This window comes from Bactrocera oleae, chromosome 4 (assembly GCF_042242935.1).
Source record: "Bactrocera oleae isolate idBacOlea1 chromosome 4, idBacOlea1, whole genome shotgun sequence".
In the NCBI taxonomy this organism is placed as follows: Eukaryota; Metazoa; Arthropoda; class Insecta; order Diptera; family Tephritidae; genus Bactrocera; species Bactrocera oleae.
The window spans coordinates 70,276,440-70,298,445 of record NC_091538.1 but is presented as its reverse complement, the minus strand read 5'-3'; the positions used below and the strand labels follow the sequence as shown (position 1 = coordinate 70,298,445).

At 37.3% G+C, this 22,006-nt stretch overlaps 1 protein-coding gene across 1 annotated transcript in view; it reads left to right on the top strand.

Annotated features, from left to right (window-relative positions):
- Drl-2 (Derailed 2) overlaps positions 1 to 21,612 on the top strand; it is a 93,443-nt gene extending 71,831 nt beyond the window's left edge. The window contains exons 8-11 of the mRNA XM_014240910.3: positions 14,112 to 14,506; positions 14,568 to 14,708; positions 14,807 to 15,103; positions 16,191 to 21,612. Of these exons, the coding sequence (XP_014096385.2) occupies positions 14,112 to 14,506; positions 14,568 to 14,708; positions 14,807 to 15,103; positions 16,191 to 16,302 (945 nt within the window). The 3' untranslated portion in view covers positions 16,303 to 21,612. The remainder of the gene's footprint in view (positions 1 to 14,111; positions 14,507 to 14,567; positions 14,709 to 14,806; positions 15,104 to 16,190) is intronic.
- The last annotated feature ends 394 nt before the right edge of the window (positions 21,613 to 22,006 follow it).

Below are 22,006 nucleotides of genomic sequence, written 5' to 3'. Positions count from 1 at the left end.
GGGTCTCTAACTATGAATATCCGCTTAACTTGATATCTATGTATTTAAAATCACCATTTTTGCGCTCGAAATGAAAAAATACTGTTTTTGGTACGAAATATATTTTTTTATTCAATATAATCTTAACTTCAATACACTTATTCCAAAGATCCTTCAAAAATGTTATGCCATCGCTATATTGACTCTCCGAGATCTCTTGAGAATACCCGGAAAAACGCTTTCCACGAAAGAATTGTTTTAAGGTTTCTGAAGAGGTAGTAGTCGCTGAAAGCCAAATCTGGTGAATATGGTGAATGCTCAAGCAATTCGTACTCATTGAGTTTTGTCATTGTTAAAACACTTTTGTAAGCATGTGCATTGTCTTGATGAAAAATGATTTTTTTAGCTGCAAAGCAGGTCTTTTTACACGTATTTTTTCATCCAGCTGATCCAGAAGTCTGCAATAATATTCAGAGTTGATTGTTTTACGTTTCTGGTGTGGCTGCGGTTTTTGGTCGTCCTCCTCCTCCACTAGCCCAAAGTTCAACGGTGCGTTTTGAAAGTGAGGACTCCTTATACACTTCTAAACAATTGTTCATAAATTTAAACCTTTCAAAACAAGGAATCTAATCACTGCGCGATATTAAATATTTTCCATATTAAAAAAATACTCTGACACATCAACTTCAAATGGCTTGTAAACAAAGAATTAATTGACAGAATGACTTGTAACTTTGCATGTGTTCTCATGACAGATATATCAACTTGAGAAAAAAAAAATTGGAACTAGTACTGCTAGTTCTTTGTGAAAAAGAAACTTTTCAACTAACCTATATAATAATGGAATCGGCAACGCGTTTTTTCCGAAGCGCTGTTTTTGGAGTTAGTGAAGAAAATTTCTAGACCGATCGACGCTCACAGACCTTCTTAGATATATAGGTATGTTAGTTATTGATAAAAGGAATAAGATTTTTGATAAGAATTTCGATTTTTTAAAACACTCTGAAGTGTAAATGTTTTTCCAAAAAACCATTTTTTTGTGATGCAGCAATGAGTCGCCAATTATTGAAGTTCATTAAATTCTATAAATATTCATCATGGTTATTTATTTATTAAAGTAAATGACTCTTCAAAAAAAATCACAAAAAGAAGCAAGTGAATCCCTTAATTCACTGCTAAGAGATCACAAAGTAATTTGTGGTTCACTGGGTAGGCAAATGTAAATATGGTAAATGCATAGCAAAGTGTCTATTTGAAGAGAGGTTTCCTTATTATATATATACATACATATATCTACATGCCTTATTATACATATACATATGTAAATCGACAGCCTGTGTTACTGTATAAATTAATGTTTGTTAAGCCTCCAACTGTATGTACGTATTTATTTCGCTTACACATTGGTGTGAGATCCTATAATTAGGTTTCGATTTTATCGTGTGACGTGACAAAACGTGACATTTAACCATTTGTCAGCTATACTTCCACCACTTCTAATATTTTCATTGTTTTCGTGTAATATCACCCTTTCGATGGGTTCGTCACTCAACGGTGAACAAGTCAGTTGAACCCTGAAATATTAAATGCAAAGTAATCATATATTTGCAGACTTTAAACTAAAAGATATAAAGGCAATTTGTGTGGCAAATAGTCTTTAAAGAAGAGAAATAATCTAATTCCCATGAGACAATGAGAATAAAAGTGGGGGAGGGCGCTTCTTTTATATTGTTGCTAACAAAGTTCATGTCTCCGCAACCCACAAAAAACAAACTTGACAAATAAGCAAATCCTTACAATTCCGAAGGGTTTATGAGACTTTAATTTTTGAGTCGCTTTGTGACATGTGCTTAAACAGCTGACGTTATAAATAAAACTGACTGAGAGGAGCAAAAAATGCTAGCTCAATGCTGCAGATGACTAATACCATCTGATCAAATTTGACTCGAATTGACAAAAACAATAAATTGTATCGCCTTTGAAGCGCTGCTGAATCAATAAAAGCATGCCAACGCTTAATCAATTTTCCATAGTGCCTTCAGCAAATTTTTTTTTTTTCGTTTCGGCTCATTTATGGAGCGCTTTTCGCTAGATAGTAGGACAGTTGCGTATTCATAAACCCACGTCTCGGGACGAGTAATGATGCGTCAGATGTATGTACGTAGGGTCCACAGCTATATTGTCAAGCATCTCTTTTATGACCCCTACTCAACGTCGTTTTTGCACGAACAAAAAAGAGGTTGTATCAATCTAGAGAAACAAGTTTTATCGATTCGGTTTGCGCGCACAGTTTAAAAGGAATAGTCCGAGTCAAATTTAATCAAATGTTATATATTCATCGAACTACTTACAAAGATAGAGGTGAGTAAAAATACCGAAACGCAAACATTCCATTTAATATAGTCTCTTGAGCTCGAAACGATATACGGATTTATTCAAAAAATTTAGACTAACATCCTTGAACTTCTTTAGTACTCTCCAATATGGATAATGCGTTAGTTCTAACTTATTTGAAATCCATGGTAATCAGATGCACCTGTTTAAATTTGATATTTCCACAGCAAGTCAGTCATATTGTAGCTTTTGAAAGCCTCAGCGAATGTCAAAAAGAATGTCAGCAATAAAACAAATTTTGCTATAGTGTGAACCCGCAATTCTACCATATATATTATATTATCGAAAAACTATAGAAAGTTGTTTGTAGCTAAAGTAATCTTCGAGCACCTCATTATATAAACTCACCGACAAAGTTTGACGCTCCTGAACAAGCCGCTGATAATCAATTACAACTTACGAAATATGGTAACGATATTTTAATTATTTCCGGCATGCAAAACACACACACCAACAAACGAAAGTTATATTAAACTTGCTCACTACCTAAAACTTTTTTACCAGCATTTTAGAACGTTTGGAATATATCCTTTTTTTTTTTGGTACCGTGAAATTTTTAATACTTATGTAAATGTGCTGCTCGTATTACATTATTAAAACGATTTAATTATGGATCTTAAATAACCACTTAGATGTGCTCAAAGCAATTAATTATACATTTTTATCGGCATTGAGGGCATTTAATTTCCTTCTACAAAAACTTTTGCGGCCCCACCTCACAGAAGCCTACGCAAGCAAGCCAAACAAAGGTCCTCACGTACTCGCGCATAGCGTAAGCGTGTTAGCGGCATGTGCAAATCTTACACATTTTCCCACTTGACTGTTGGGTTAAGTTTTCAACAAGCGCTTGCCTCACGTCAATTATGCCACTCGAATCCTGTAAATTGCTTTCGAAAAATTTCATCGTCTTACCTTTTGTTACAGTTAACTTCTTATGGGCTTCATAATATAAATTGTATAATTTACGCAATGCACAAAATTCTCATAATCCTAGTGGCGACGGCAAGTATGCTGACATTAACGAAATGAAGTGCCTGACAAATACACTTGTACGGGCTTACATAATTTTAGGCGTAAAACAGCCTGCTTGGAATTCGCAGTAAAATAACTTGTTCCACATAAAATTAACACCTCACCTGTTATGGCAGATTTCAGCGCCTTCAAGGTGGCTGCAACATGAAACCCCAAAAAGACGTAGAAGAAAAGTTGAATACTGTTGAAGGGTTCTGCTCGGCATACGGATGTACGCATAGATTTCATTGCTCAAACACGCTTGAGTGGCACACTGTTGCGCGCGCTGTCGGTTTGCCGGATTGCGGAGTGAAGCATTCGAACTACATGCTCCCTGCAAGCTGAGACCTCCAACCGGTTCGTTAGTTTTAGGCAAATTGAAATATAATTGGAAAGCTTTACAGCTCTACGCACGACAGCATTTCACGCACCGTAGGGGAGGAGTGACGGCGAAAATAAAATAGAAATGTAGCATAAAACAATTGGTGGAAGAGTAAAGAAGGTAGAAGCAAGCAATAGTAAAGCACAGCAACACTGCAAGCGAAGCGTTGGTAATGAATGTGATGATGAAATGAAACGAGTAATGAAAAGCTTGCGCACACCATCAAGAGCTTAGCGCTGTTTAAGGCGCCTTGGCAACACCTGCCCAATTTCACGTTCATTAAGTGGGCTGCTTGACGGCAAACGGCCATGGGCGCCCCGCACACCACACCAGTAAGTCCCAGTGCTTATAAGTATTTGTTATTTCTCAAATACGCTGTGTCGGTGCGTGTGTGTATGTGGCAGTTATTTTCCCAGCTGACGCAACGGGTGGCATGCAACCAAATTATATGTATAGAGTTGGGCTTTTGTCTATGACGGAATTTATATTTTGTGTAAACATGCAGCCGTGGGTGGGTACGCTGTGCGCTGGGTGTTGCACGGTATTTTACCATTTATTAGTATTTTCTCACCAATATACACTCTGCATACCCCGCGCTCTTTTCGGTAGCCATTTATTCCACTTCTGATTTGGCAAAGCACATAATTACTTGTAATGTCAGGGTGACAAAACCGGAATTGTTTGTTGCGCATTGAACAGTGCAGCTGTGCTAGGGCGAATAACTGTAAACGCACAACTGACACATAAACAGCGTGTCAACCGCTCGTGCATACACAATAAAATTACAGCGACAAAGAGTAACGGACATTCGCTGTCACTGAATGATTTGCATTTTGACATTTACTCAACCGCGTGCGTATTTACTCTCTCTCTCTCTCTTTCATCTCGCACAATTCATTTTGAAAGCGCTGCGCTGTGACAATCACTTTGATTTTATGGTCCCAAAAGCACATTAAAACACTGCCCGTCCTTTCTAAATACACCCTTACTCGTATAATTACAGCAAAGTTGTATTGTTCCACATTGTAGTGAGGTTATATATTCCCTTGATGGCAGTGTGACATTGGTTACATGCAGTAACAGTCAATCTGATGCTTGTTGTCATTCAACTTAGTACTCAAGCTTAGAACATCCGAGAGTGCAATTTCGAGTTGAAGAGCCAATAGCCTTAGTATTGGCACGGATTATGATAATTAATGCTGGAATAAGGAATTAGAGCTTGAAATCGAAATTGTAAAATAAGCAAAGGTGAATTATATGGACAGAATAAAAAGCAATTAAAAATTTTCTCTTTATAGCATATTATGAAACTTGAAATTTTTTCTACTTTTTCAATGCTAATGCATCCAACAGTCACCGACACTCCTCTCTTCCATACTTACCGACCGTATCAAATCAAATTTGTCAAAAGTTATGCCCGTAGTTCCAAGGCAGAAATCAGTTATTCTCTTTTGTTTTCATTTCACCAATGTTGCCATTGTTCTATTTGTATACACGATTTTTCACACTTTTAGCTTTTTAGTCATAAGTTTTCACAATGTCAAAGCTCAAACTAAAATCCAACCATTAAAAATAGTCTACCTATTTACAAATAAATGTATTCGACTGTAATTTTGAGTCATTTTAAGTATATTTCAAATACAATATTGTATATTCAAGTTCATTTTTTTATTACTACAAAATATCGAAACTGGCAACCATACGTTGCAAGAGATTGCTCTCTCACTCTCAGCTAACTCGTTTCTACGGGAAAAATCCAATTTTCGCGGATATCCTACTGTAGTTCATTGTTTTGATGAACAGCCTTCTAAAACCAATTTTACAATTACAACCTCTTTAATGATAAAATTTTTGCTATCAAGATCTGATCCTCGTACATTAAATTCTTACCTCGAACAATTCGCACGAGTCCAAATCACGAAAAACCAAATCTTCTTAGACTGAGAATACAATAAGCTCGTCCAAAAAGAGAAAAGCAGATCAATGTATCCTCAAACATGGCTCAAATGAACTTTCTGGTGCCCCAATTGACATATTGTGAGGTCCCCCATCACAGGTAATCGTAAACTATTTCCTATGTGAAGATTATCGACTGCCAATTCAATTTTCACTCCAGCGACATATTCCAGTTATGATAGTGCGATAATGGGAACCAAGCATTATAAATCATCTCAAATAACTCTAGAGAGTTACTATCTGAAAACTTTTAAACCATCATATCAAGATTTAGGAAAATTTAATTTATATTAAAATTGAAGAAAGCAGCTATATTACTCTTCACAAATAAAAAAGTTTTCCCCACAAAATCTTGATTTTGATCGGTCAGTCTGTTTGACAGCTATATGCTATAGTGTTTCGATATCGACAATTCTTCCGCAGCTTATTGGGGATGTGTGCCAATTTTAGATCGATATACTCAAAAAAATCGCGCAGGGCAGGCAGCTGATCACACTGATCATTTATAAATACCAAATATATTTTACACGAGATGTGTTTAGAAAAGTGTTTTTTTATTAATTATAATTTTGATTATGATTCATACAGCAATGTCTCAGAGCTTCAATCAATATTTTCAAAACTTTAAGGAGACAAAACTGCCTAAAGCTGCAAATTACAGAAACTACAACATAAAGCGGACCCTCCAGCACTTTCACCACTTCCAATTCATAAAGCACATGTCAAACCCACTTAACCCCGTTAGCATCTACCCCTTATGTCCACTACGGATCACCACCTTCTTTGACAACAATTGAACTAATAAAACGAAACGTCAAACACGTTTTAAACTTTAACAGGCAGGCGTGAGTGCGTACATAAATTGATTTAAACTGCCTATCAAGAATTTAACCACTCCTTCAAATCAACCCCTACTCCAAGCAACTCACACATACCCGCTCTACAAACACAGCACACATACATATACATATATCTGCCTATGTGTGTGTTACTCGAAGCATTTAAGCATTGAGCTATAGCTGTCACACTTACTAACAATAAAGGAGCGCCCAACATACTTACACACTTGCATACTTATATGTATGTAAGTGTATGTACACACTCACTTGAATGGTTGCGATGCGATTGTAATGACGTGGCCACTCCGACGCATTTGCTGGCTGGTGCACCCTCTTCAGCGGCAACAAGCGTTGGCAATAAGCGTCAGCTGCAGCATTGCAATTGGAACGCCAAGCTCAATGCATTGGACACACCAAATGTGAGTAGATGTCACATAAAAGCAGACAGCCATATGAGTGCTACCACAGGTACAGGCTCCTATGTATGTGTGGTTGCATGTAATGTGTCCTTATCTGTGGCCGGGTTGATGGATTAGGTTTTTGTTGGCTTCAACCTACAGAACCATTGCATTTTGCTCAGTTTTTGATTGAAAATAATTCTTCTGAATCTTAAAATTGTTATTATTAAAGTAAAAAGTATCTAGAAATATAGTAATCTGAAACTGATACCACAAAACCATTATCCAGATATACACATCTATACTACTATACCAGACTAACACATCGAAAGATATGGTTCATCTCTAGCAAGCGAATACAAGCACTTATGGATTTTCTCTGAGAATTTTTATTATTTCCAATAGTATTCTCGAAAAACTACGTTTCTTTGCCAATAAACTTCTCGAAGTAGCTCCTGAATGTGCCAGATGGAGGTTCAACTTCATTTGAACTCAAGTATTCGTCGCGTTTTGCGTAGTTTAAGAGAGACTTGATATCTAATTTTGGTACTTCTGCTAGTCCCTTGAATTGCGAAGCCCTTAGATATCTAAAACGAGTTTTAGATAAGACCAGACAGAAGTACAGGAGGTGTTTCAGCATCTCTCTCAGACTTCTCCGCCATCCCTACATCTGGCATCGTTACCAATGCCCTTTCGGCTCGCATGTGCTGCCAGTAAGTTGTGTCCTGTCACTAAGCCAACAACCGTACTGCAGTCTTTTCGAGACCGTGTGAGCATATGCGAGATTTTGGGGTTTACTAAGCAGCAATAGGTTTTTCACTACAAGAAGTCTTCCAAAATATGTTTTGTTTGAAAACGTCTTCAGACCGTTTTTTTTTTTTATAAAAACTTTGTAAAACTGTCTATAGCACTCAAGCTCATCTGTTATGGCATAATATACATTTTTTATCTAGCCCAAATGCCTCAGTATTATGGTTAACTGGGTTATATGTTTATGTTGCCGTTCGCTGTACACCAAATATATACATTTGTATTATATAAATATGTGCACCCCTTTATACACAAGTTTAGTGCTTAAATGTATGGATTTGGCATGTGTGGCTGCAGCGAATGTGACGAGTGGTGTGGGTGTGACTGTTATTGCAACAGCCGGTACGATTCGAACGACCACTCTTGGGGCATAATATTGGATATGTCATTTCGAATGTCACAACAAACCATCGAATCTGTCAACTCAACTCAACTCAATGGAGGCAGGGATGAGTGGTGGTGCTAGTGCAGCACTGCCATCACAGAACGGATAAGCATAGTTTCATGCGACCCTACAAATGTTATTCATTATTGCAAGTACCGAAATCCCCATCGCCCTGTACGCTGCAGGGTAGTGCTCGGTGGCAATTGTCAAAATTTCTAATTTGCGCTCAGCCAGCAAGCCGCAACAGCAACAACGGCACAAATGCAGGCAGCAGTTAGCAGATAAGATTGCCAACAACAACAGCTGTAACAAGCGCAATTACGGTTCCCCAGCGCCAGGCTTACACTAATTACCAACTCGCACAAGTCGTAATCTGCGGGGCCTTGACTTTTGTCGTCCAAACCAACCCCCATAACACCAACACCAGCACCAGCCATTCAACTTGCAACTTGTGCCCGGCGCTGCGCTGCGCCGTCGGTAGGAATTGCTCATTAATTTTAAGTTCAGCTATGCTGATTTTTCTATTGCTCGCAGCAATCGCTTTTTGACTCTATTAAAGATTTAAGTTATGACATCGACATACCGCAACAGCGCGTCTACGCGCAGCACCAACTGTGGCAACAGCGGCAGCTACATCGGCACGGCATGTAAATACGTTGCCACCAAAAACAACAAAATTATTGTAACAACACACAATGTCACCGCAACTGCACAGCTGCTTCACTCCTTGGCTGCTGCACACACCCGCCACACCTACGCCGTGCAACACTTTACAATATATATATGAACATAGTTGGCTCTCTTATTGCCACTTATTTGTGTGTTAGTGCGCTTCAGCTCGTTTGCTTGTCGTTAGTCAAAGTTTTAATTACACTTTCACTGCGTTGTCGGTTGACGCCCAGTGTCGCTCGCTTCTTTCACACCGCCGTCGTTTGTGCCTTCGTTCGCGTAGCGCGTTCAGTGGGTGTTGCCAGCCAGCCTCTTTCGCTGCTCCATCTCATTTTGGTACAAAGCAAACGTATTGGTACTTATTCGGCGACAAAGATTTATCACCAAAGCGTTCCAGCGACACTCCTATCGTCCGTCGTGCTCATCCTCAACCTCGAAATGAGTTTGGTTTTGTTCCTTTTTTTGTCGCTGTGGCTTTGGGATGATAGAGTGTATATTGTTTCGCTTTAATTGAAATTTTCCTTTTCTGTATATGCCATACAGTTACATAATTTAGACAATGCGTGTCTATATATATGCGAAAAAGTAATTTTGCTAGTATGAATATGTCCCGTAAGCAAAATTTTAGCGGTTCTGGTTTTGCTCCCAGAACCAGCCTGCTACTTTCCCAAATACTTTGCCCCGGCCACAGCTTCCGACCACCAGAAAACCATTTTCACTTACTTTAATAAAAATATTTATAATCGCTTTCAAAATAAGCTCCGTTCAAGCCAATACAAGCATGCCAATACTAATGGATTCGATGGACTCTGGCGCGTACCTCGATGCATGTTTTTCAGTTTCGAAAATAGACAAAATTCGCAGGGAGACAAATCTGGCCAATACGATGGCTGAGCCATTGCTCAGTTTCATGTGTGGCCGAAAAGTCAGTCACAATCAAGATATATTATCGTGGTAAAAAATCCATGAATTTTCTTCACACGGTTTTGTTTTTTCGGTTTTGGCTCATTTTTGGAGTGCCATTCGCTAGATTGTTGGACAGTTTCGACGTAATATTCATAAACTCACGCCTCGTCACCATCAATGTTGCGTTTGATGAAAGTAGTATCCTCAGCTATTTTGTTAAGTATGTCTTTTGCGATCTCAACTCAAGTTGGTTTTGCAAAAGTTTCAAGCCTGAGTTTAGCAATAACACACTATATACATACATACATAGATATTCCTCTTCAGAATATTACAAAATGGCATTAGAAACTCCATTCTAGGTTAAATGTGTTCGGATACTTGACCGACTTGTGTTTGTTGGGTTATGTTATATTTATAGTTCTACAGCTGTTAAAGACAAATCCGCTCCACATATAGCCGTTTTTTGAAGCTTGTTTTTCAAACGCGCTTTTCGCCGCAACAATCACCCGCTGAACCTTCGGCTTGCTCAGCATGCCCTCCATGCCGAACAAAGCCAACACAATTTAACATAACATCGCTTAGTGTTGCTCGTACAGCCCACGGCTTTTATGACTTGACTGATGTTATTGTTTTTTCATACTGTAGCGCAATGTTATTATTGTTGTTGTAGCAACTTTTTTTGAGTCCAGAAAGCTAAAGCTTATTTATTTATTATTTTTCTGGTCGCACTCATTATTGTAGTTGACTGGCGGCAACAGACAGGCAATTGTTTTGTTTGCTGGCTATTTTGGGCAGTGCCATCATTGTCACCGTTTAAGTACAGCACTTGCCACAGCCACATTGACGACGATTTGCGGCCGAACGCAAATAAATTTTCCTCATATTGCGGTTGTACGCTTTAATAAATGAAATTGCTGTCAATGTGTTTTACGTTTTTTTTTTTTTTGCTTTTCTCTTTGCATGTGTCACGTAATGCCCGAGACTGAGGTGGTGGTGGCGGTGGCGTCTGCGGTTCTCTGTTGCTATGTTGCTATTATCTTGTGCAACAATATTGCCATTTTTTTTGTTACTCTTGTTGGGCGCTGCTGGTGGTATCTTGAATTTTCACGATTTTCTTTTATTTTTGTAAATGCTGCATACGACTAGGCACGTGTATGTGTGTAGATGCCAATATGGTGCTAGTAGTACGGCATACAATTAAGGTACATCCCTTGCAGCCCGCGCTGCCCTTTCATGCTCTTTTATCTGTCTGCTGCATTGTTTTTTATTATTTCGTTTTTATTGCTCTCCTCTTTGTTGTTGTTATATTTGTGGTTGTGGTTGTTGTTGTTGTCGTATTGGCATTGTTTTTCGAAAATTGCCATTTGCCACATTTGCAAAGCGGTAATGGCCAGTCCCACACGCGTGCTCCACGCGTACGTACGCGCATGCCACGCGTTCAACAAAAAGCCACACAATACCGGCGGCCCTGTAGCGCTCACAGCCGTTGCAGGACAATCTGGCAATTGTTGCCGGTGGCACCGACAGTTGGCGGTTGGGAAATTACGTAATTTTTGCTTGATGAAGATTTACGGCTTGCACAAAGCCCAACCACTGGCTGGCAAATTGAGGTGGGCGCTGCCCGTCGGCAATAGTCGCCCGAGCAGCTGCTAAAATAACTACATACGTAATCAGTGCGGAGGCGGGCAGGCACAGCACAACATCGTTGACGACCACCACGAGATAAGGTTTGCTTTGGTTTCGGCTATTGGTCGTTCGCCGCTAGCCGTTGGCTTTATTGTCTCTCTTCTTTTTTTGTGCCTATTGGTCTTTTCTATGGTTTTGCGGCTTTGGTGCACTGAGCTCAACAATGACAACTCTATATACCTATTCAAAGCTCGGTTAATGCCTTACAACAACAACAAACAATTAAATAAACAATAACATTCAGTAAGTCACAAGGACAAAACTTAATCTAAAAACATTTATGTGAATAAAACACTTAAGCTCAGGCGCATTAATTGAAAAAATCACAATAAAGGCCAAAGTACGTATTAGACTGAAGGAAATTCGTGATTGCGGTGGAAAACAAAACGTAGTCGGTCAGTGGCTCTGTGTGTGTGTGTATGTGTTTACATACTATTTTCAAGCTTCGGATCGACAAATCGTGGTCTGTCATTTTTGCTTTTGCTGTTAATTAATTTGCCATTAAGGCTTTTGTCATTTCACACAACTAAACACCGGCGGCAAATGGCTTAAGCTTATATAAACTGGAATAACAAATTCAGCAAAATATTTGGGTTAAAGTTAAAATTTTAGTGAGCCTAATTTAAATTCAACTAGTGACCATATATAGTGATGAATGTAGTTGCCTTAGTTATGGTAATTTATTCATTTCCGGTTCCTAAAATAAGACGGGGCTTATATTAAAACAACAAAACCATTTTAGTTGCTGATACTCACTTTTCGAAAGTAGTATTGGTCTCTTTGGCAATCAGACGAATTTAAAATCAATTCAAGAGATGTGGAATACCCCCATCAGCCTATTAATTTGTCTTATGTTTCAACGCTGGTCTGATAGAAAAATTAAATAGTAATATTAGTAAAAATATTCGTGCAGTTTTTTTTTCAAAAGTTCAACTTTTATTAAATAAAAACATGTACAATAGTATTAATCAAAGTGCTGCCTAAAGGAAGCTATTTTCCTGGCAGTTTGAAGATTCCATCCTTAGCGCCAATTTTCAATACCCTGTTCCGATGTGAACCGTGTTCCAGTGAGGGTGTTCAGCATCGACCGAAACCAATGCTAAACAGAAGGCGCAAGGTCTGGCCGGTTAGGCGAATTAAGCAAAACTTCCCAACCGCTGTTTTTTAAATAGTTTTTAACTGGTATTGCAACATGAAGCCGAGCGTTGTCTTGATGAAAAATTATTGCCTCGTATCTAGAAAATTCCGTGCATTTTTCGACAATCGCTCGCATCACTTTGATAAGTTTGATATTAAGCGTTTCCCAATAATGATTTTAGAAGCCGATAATACAGCATATTTTTTTTTAGCGCTCATGCAGCATTTCTGACCTTCAAGAACATCTATCAAGGTTTCGTGCCTTCACTGGTTATGTTACTCAATTGCTTTGCTTTTGGATGTATACAGCTGCTTTTCGAAATGGCACCTTGAGTGACTTCTAAGGATTTTGTAAGCTCTTCTTGTGTTATGAAACAATATTCATAAAATATTGCTTCCAGTTCCTCTCCATATATTTTTGGCCGCCCAGGACGTTCTTCCTTCATTCGAAGTCATATTTACACCTAACAAGCCACAAAACCCAGCAATAATAATTACACAATTTTCAAGCCACTTTCATATTATGTATTTTAGGAGAAACTCAAGTTGGATGTACCTTTTGAAGGCTGGAATAGCCTACTAGCAGATGAGATCTTTAGAAAAAATTGTTAGCATAATTTTTATTTTTCCTTGGCCGAAAGTTGAAACCACAACTCTCTAAATTACAATTTTAGTCAAAATATTTCTCTGATTAGCTATGTTACCTCTGTAATATTTAAAGGATTCCAGGTTATTCAAGAGAGTTGACCGGACACTCCTCCTATTATTATACCATCGTTGAACTTGAAGAATCTTCACAAATAGTTCCGAGAAGATGGGGTTTGTTTCTCTAGAGTCTTAAGAGGCTTCAGTTCATGAAAACACTCTATTTTTTCAAAATTTCGGATGCTGATCTCAATGTATTGTAAATGCAAATATTTACTAATGATTGAACAAGTATGATACAGCTGAAGGAGTTTCCGTAAATCCCGTAACTTCAGGCCATATTCGTACTAATTTGATTGAACTAATTGTTAGTGTGCATGCTAATAGGATTCCATGTACATATGTCAATTGCTATTGATTGTTCAGATAGGCGTGACCATCACACTGCGTTTGATGTGTTCTTACCGCATTGTCCACAACAACACTGTTGTTAATGACGTTGGACATTTGTTTAGCCGGTGGCTTAGACAAATGCAAACGAAAACACGAAACGCCTCTTTCAGACTGAAGTACAAGTTCATTAACTCGACTATTAAACACACAAGGCCTCACCACAACTTTTCAAAACAGATAAACATATGCAACTCACACAAACGAATGTGAGTGTGTGTGCTTGTGCGTGCGCTGATTATAATGTACTCACATATGTATGTTTATATAATATAATGCACACACTGGCTCAGGACTGCAACAAATTGATTATCTACTTAATATCGGCACATCAGCATGAATAATGACTAAGTCATCGCACGCACGCACCGGTTGACACTTTAAGTGCTTAGCACACCCACACACACACGCACACAGCGTTTTACTTTACTGTTTACTCTACTTCTTTTCTCCACTCCTTGCAGGTTTACAGCATGTCCACACCGAAGAGCAGTCGCGGCGGTGGCAATGGCAGCGTTTTCGGTGGCGCTAGCTCCTCCGCCGGCAGTGGTAGTGACCCCAAAGAGAAGCTACGTCGCATACCCAACGTGCAGCCGGGCACGCTTATGTGCCAACACCTTATAAAAGAGGGCACCTATGGCCGCATATACGCGGGCAATCTCGGCGACTCGTGCGATGTAATTATCAAAACTGTCGTTGATGGCGCCTCGCTGACGCAGGTGGCTTGTCTGCTGCAAGAGGCTTCGACGCTAATCGGTGTGTGTCATCCGAACATACTGACGCCTTTGTTGGCGAACACCGAGCTACCAGGTCCACCCGAGATCGCCTACCCTTATCCGTCCAAGGGCAATCTGAAAATGTGCGTGCATGAGTGGAACTCTAATAAAAGTGTATAATTAATATTTTTGTATCTTTTATAGCTTCTTACAGAAGTCGCGTGAACTCAACTCGCCGCTTAGCACCCGGCAATTGGTGGAGTTCGGTTTGCATGTGACCAAAGGACTCGCGCATCTACACTCGATGGGTATTATACACCGCGATGTTGCCACACGCAATTGCTAGTGAGTGTTTGTTGTATTTTTTTCTTGTTACTCTTTCTTTTCATTTAAAATTGTTCTCTTAATATTGCGCTTTCTTTGTTCTTTCTTTTTATTTACAGTCTCGATATGGATTCCTACGTGAAAATTTGTGATAGCGCTTTATCGCGCGATCTCTTTCCCGACGATTATCATTGCCTTGGTGACAACGAGAATCGGCCGCTCAAGTGGATGGCTTTAGAATCATTACAGAAAAAATACTTCAACACTTATAGTGACATTTGGACTTTGGGTGTTCTCTTCTGGGAGTTGGCCACCTTGGCGCTTACACCTTTTGAAGAGGTGGATATTTTTGAGTTGAGCGCATACCTCTCGGATGGCTTTCGGTTGGGTCAACCGATCAACTGTCCCGATGAATTGTAAGTACTTTCTCTAAAAGCCTCGTAAATTTAACACAATATATAGTATAAGATTGAGCTGATCGTCAATCCTATGTACATTTTTTTATTTCTCTCGAGCTAGAGGAAGGTTAGGTCGATAGGGTTAGTCTAGTAGATTAATAAGCCACACATAGGCCAGTTTTGCCTGATGCTTTTGATATTTTCTGCATTCTACACGATCTGTCAGCCCTATCTTACAGGTTTACAGCACCACCAGACTGTGACCTTTGTAACCTGGCTACCAGTAGGAGATAAGTCGCTTATTTCTGGTGACCCTGTCCAGTGCGAACCTGCTAACCAAAAATGTTTTGGCCGATATGCATATTGCATTGATCTGTTAGTTTAAATAGATGTATTATGACTAACACCGGACAGTATATCCTCACACCAGCTCCGTTCGTCATTTTCGAGCCATCCGTATAAATCTTTATTGCATGGCGTACAGCTACCATATCTTTACGGCCCCTATCGCTTTTTAAGCTTACTCTGAATCGCCTTTCCCAGTTGAAAACTGAGATCGTGTAGCCGGCAACTGCTAGACTGCCATTACCCACCGAGCTATGCCAGAAAGTTCTGTAAATTTTTCGGCAGTCGATATTACCACCCAGCTGTTTTCGACGAAGAGACATATAGGTGGCAATTTTAGTACTACTTCATGAACCGCCATTGGGGTGGTTCTTAGAACTCCCGTTATGCAAATCGCAGCGAGCCGCTGAATACTTTCCAATGGCTTTCGGTATGTAGATTTCCGTATGCCTGCGATAAAGAAAACACAGAAAAAATGTTTATATAACTGTGACATCGATTAACGGCGATATATGAATGAAATAAGTTACACCCGAGATTTTTAGTGTAGTTTTCCATTGATGTAAAAACAGCAGCAGAAAAACTTGACACAGAATTTTCGATGTATCCACTCAGAAAATTTAATATTTATTAAATAATATGTGATCTCTGAAAGGACAAAAAAACAAATTCGAAATAATATTTAACTATCATTTCCGTTTAATTAATTTAATTATATTTTTGTAAATAAGTACCATTTTTTTTATTCGCTACTTTGCAGCTTTACCGTGATGTCCTGCTGCTGGCTGGAGGACCCCAAGCAACGACCATCATTTCCGCAACTACTCGCATACTTACAAGACTTTCACGAGGACCTGGGCAAGTATATATAAATCCATTAAAAGCTTGTAAAGCGAAGAGTGTGGGAGAGCTTACCAGGGCAAGGGCAATGCACTTGGAGCGCTACAAGTGTGTAAATAGATTGAAAGCCCGCTAATAAACTTAAAAAAAATAATAGAAAAATCTATCAAATTGATTGGGCGTTTTAAATTCAAATTAGTTAGTTACAAAAATAAAACAACAAAAGTTATGCATGTGAATGTAAATAAAAAGCTACACATATACACACACACACACAAACACAATTGCAATTGCAGCATTCAATTATGCAATGATTTGCAAAATAAAAACCACAAAAAACACAAAAACAAATAAATCTAACAAAAAGCTGAAATTAAAAGCATAGAAAGAAGAAAGAAAAAAAATTAAGGTATATTTAATGAAATTAATTTAATTGGGCTGCATAATTTTTTCGATTTACCAAACGTGACCGATGTGCGCGCAAAACTGTAGCACACACACACGCACATACACATCTATGTATGCCCGCATATTTATTGTTATTGTATTGATTGTACTCATTATTGAATAAGTATTTAAACGTATTGTGGTATATTTTTTTACATTTAAGCGAATCTATATGTATATGTATATGGAAGATATTTTTTACACACCCATTTAACATATACATACGTATTAGAGCAAATGATGGAATGGTATTTTATATGATGTAACGGTGAACAGCGCCTGTGCATAAGTATATACGAAATATGATTGAAAAAATATGTACGAGCAATCGAGCTGATTCAATAGTGAAATGTAACACTGGTAGTGAGCAACAACAGCAACAACAACTAGTATGTTTCAATATTTACATGCGAGTATATGTATAATATATACTTACACACTTATACATATACACATACATACATATTTGTATTATATTATATTTACAAAATAGCTATTTATCTATAGTTAATATTTAACATACGCACACACATACAAACACACATTTCTGTATCTGTGTAAATTGATACAGAGAGAAAAAATTGAAAAGAGCGCAACAGGAGAACAACACAATAGCTGCAATTGTGCTGAAGTTTAAGTAAATTTAATAAATGTTATCGACAACAAAGCATCCCAAGAATCGTAAAGCATAATGACAAAGGGATAAATTCGTTGTTAAATTATTGTAATTGTATGATATTAACTCAATGCCATAGCGAAATTCACTTAATACACACACACGCATACATACACATATACTGCCATTATTATTGAAAACATAGTGCAATAAACCGCGAAGAGTCAAAAGCAAAGCAATTTCATGTTGATAGAATATTTTTTTTTTATTACGATACGAGTATCTCATGAGTACTTTTGTACAAACAGTTACTTTTACTAGTTAATTTAGTCATACACTTTTTTACATATTATTCATGCATGAATGCGCACTTTTACTTGTACAATATACATAAAAATAGTATGTATTGCAGGACCTAGATACCCAGTGAGAAATGCAAAGCGTTAAGTGGTATACTTGAAAAGCTAAACACTATATACAATAATTAAACGTAATTTCATTAACGGCCGCTGAATCTATTTATTACACTCGACAAGTTCTTATGATTTCTCTTAATTCCAACTACTTATCTATTCACGCTGGTCTGCTGACAAAACCTAAAGCAGCAAGTATTAACATCACCACCCGGACTGCTCAAAAGCACTGAATTTTCTCGTATTTATTGTCGCATTCAAAGCCTTCTGCATCAATACAAACATGCCAACGCTCAATCTAATTTTCCATATATAATACTTATTACTATAAGCCTCGGCTGGGCTGGCCTTCAGTGGTTTCAGCGAATTTTATGTTCAGTTTCGGGTCATTTATGGAGCGCCATTCGCTAGATTGTTGGACAGCCCGAAGCGTCACATTCATAAGCTCACGTCTCGCCACCAGCAATGATGTGTTTTATGAATTTAAGGTTCTCAGTTACGTTGTCAAGCGGCTCTTTTGTGACCTCTACTCGACGTCGATTCAGGTCTTTTGATACAAGTCTAGTATTGACACGCTACATACCCAAAACATTAACCAAAATGTATTAAGTCGATCTATAAGAGATGTAGCGATCCTCTGCTATCTCTCTAATGCTAAAATGATGATTTTCAAGTACTGTTTCTTTAACTTTTGCGATGTTAACGGCGTTAACAGAGATGGATGGACGCATTAGGAAAGTCTTCAATGACCTACCGGTGCACTTTTGTAAAAGAGATATGTATGAGTATCTGTTCTTTAGCTAGCAACGACTCTAATTTTATTAAATAACCAATTCAACCTATCTTATTGTCTTCTTATCATATAATGCTAAAATTATTGAATATTTCAAAGAAACTGAAATAAGTTCTCACTAATTGTAATTAAAAGGTTATATCCACTTGCAAATCAGAAACAACGCATTTTTTCTGAATTTTACAATTAATTTAATAACTAAAAAAAAGTAATGAACAAGTTCAGAATTTAATGAGCTTTAATAATCGATTCGATCATTCTAAAAAAATTTTGATTGCTTCATCCTACAGCCGATCTCCAGGAGGAATTCCAAAAAATGTTTTAACAATATATGAGTACAGATAATGTTCGAAGAACTAGTTAAAATTTAGATTTTTAACAATATGTCGGCTTCCCAAAAAAGTCGGTGTTTGTGAAAAAGTTTACACTTCTGGCTTAAAAAATCGAAATCATTGTCAAAAATCCTTTTGCTTCAATCATTACATGACACACATATCTAAAAAGGTCGTATGACATTTTCAAGTGAATCGCGTTACAGAAAAATGTTCCTCACAGCCTCTGCAAACAGCGTTTCGAGAGCCGAGTACACTAAGTTAAAAAATGCCTACTAATATTCGTATCTCCGAAACTATTTGCAAGATTGACTTTAAATTTGCTGAAAATATTCTCAAATATAAATACATATGTAGATTCGATATATAGATTGAAAGTTGAAAAAAGCATTGCGACCTGTGCTCTTCGATATAACATATAAACAAAAAATTCGGTTTTTGAAATTCACAAGTGGGTACAATCCCTTAAGTTCGAAGCTTCTTTGTTAAGTGATTTTATTTAATAGCGCCACGATTTTCCTACTGGGCATTTAAAACTGAACTGGCAATACAAATACAGATATGCACCACTAACACACAACAACACTTTCACTTCGCCAACAATATCAAACCGGGCGATCACAAGATAATCTCCGTCTAAACGCAGTTTACTGCATTTTCAATTCATTTTGCGATTTTATTTAGTTTCACAAAGGAACATAGAAATATTCAAATATATACGAACTTAAATACTTCTCCAACACAAACGGTAGATTATAATACAGAAAGCAGAAAACTTGAATGCAATATCCAGATAACAGATACAATAGAAAATACAGAAAAGAATGAAAGCAAGTAAAATACAAAAGAATGAAGTAAAAAGTCACGCACCAAAAATCGAACAACTGCCACGCCCATATCACGCAACACAAACACCCAAACAAAACAAAACGAAAAAAAACAGTTATAATTGAAAATAAATTATAACAGTTGAAGCGAAAAGCGAAAGAAACATGTATTAAGTGAAAATGAAAATGAACAAAAAAAACATGATAATGGAAACGAAAACGATTTGTGATTGTGTCAATGTTACAACTAATTGTATTTTAATTAACTTAATAAAAAATTAAAGTTGCAAACTAATAGGAAAATAATTATGCTGTGAAAGCAAAGTAAAAACCGAAAACAAAAATTAAGGTAAAAGTAAAAACTACCAACATACAATAAAACCAATGAAAATAAAATAAACTTCTACTCGTACTGTTTGTATATTTGTATATGTCTTCATTTCACTCTAAGTGTTCTTTGTCCACTTTTGTACACACTCATAATAGGTATGACTAAGAGAAAAAAACTACGTTACATACCGACATGTATACAAATAAAAATACATACATGCATACATACATAAATACACACATTCAATGCTAATAACTGTACTTGTATACGTAACTCTGTATTTGTATGTAACTGTATACGTAACTGTAACTGTAACTGTAACTTTAACTGTACTTGTAACTTGTATTTTGTAACTGTATATTCCAATAGCTCATCAAATCATCTCACTCAAACTCAAACTCAATCACTCACTCACTCACTAAAAACTCTCAGTTATATCACTTTACTTATGCAAGAGCAAACTGTGCAAAAACGTTGCAGAAATATTGAAAAGAAAATAAAAAGTAATTAAATAAATTATGCCGAACCAAAAATCAAGTCTAAATGTATTGTAATTTAAACTCTAAAAACCATCGTCATCTCTAACAGAGTAAAGCAGAGAAAACAAAACTTTTACTAACATACATACTTAAAACTAAGCGTAAGTTGAATCGAAGCGAACTGAAAGCACTTGAAACTACTCTCGTACTAAAACCACAAGGAAAGAAAACAAAACGAAACAAAAAAAAACTATGTGTTATTATCAAACTAAACTAAAAATTTCAAAAACTTTCAGATGTGTGTCGCTATTACTTAAGATTATGATATGAATGCGGACTTTGGTGATCACAATCTTTAGCTCAACTTAATTGCACTGTAAGTTCAATCACATCAAAATCTAGAAAACACACGCAAAATACAAAGACAGACAACCAACATTACATATGTATAGTACATCATAAGTGGATACTATATACAAAATCTATATATAAATATACTAGTTTCGATTTTTGAATATTTTTTTGTTTTATTCGAAGATACTATTTTCAAAATACAAATAAGAATTCATTTTATTTTTGGTCTAGCTGGTTCGGATCATTAGACGGTTTCTTTACAAACTAAGGTATCTGATTTATTATATCCCTTAACAAATATTTCAACGTTCGTGGTTATAAAAGGTTTCATAAAACTCTGAATCCAGTTTGTGTGTATACTTCATCATGTCAGTTAAGACAGAGTGAGATAGAGATAATTGGATAATTCTGAATTCCTTTTAAGATAATAACAATGAAAACAAGTAAGGAAGGGCTAAGTTCGGATGTAACCGAACATTTTATACTCTCGCAAAGTCAAATAGTATACTCGTTTGAGATTTCTTTGTGGATTGGCTGATATTTTCGGTAGAAGGTCAACTATAGGCACTGGGGTCCACATATTTAGTACTTAGGGGCTTAAACAGTTTTGGTTCGATTTAGACAATTTTTGGCCACAAGGTGGCATACTTTAATCGCATTATTCACGCAAAGTTTTATCCCGATACAGTCATTGTTGCCTGATTTGCATAGTGGAAAGTGAAATAATCAGATGGAATTTAAAATGGTGTTATATGGAAAGTAGGCGTGGTTGTAGTCCGATTTCGCCCATTTTTGCACTGTGACATAGAAACATGAAAAGAACGTTATGCACCGAATTTGGTTGAAATCGGTTAAGCAGATCTCAAGATATGGGTTTTCACCTAAAAGTGGGCTGTGCCACGCCCACTGTCTAATTTTGAACGCGGTTCCTATTAAGTCATCTCATACCATCCCAGAGGTAAAATTTAATGACTCTGGCGTGTTTAGTGCTTGATTTATCGCGCTTTTAGTAGTTTTTAACAGTACCGTTATATGGGGAGTGGGCGGAGTTGCCACCCGATTTCAACTATTTTCACACCGTCAATAGAAGTGCTAAAAATATTTGCTTCCAGTGAATTTTGTTATTATAGCATTAGCGGTTTAG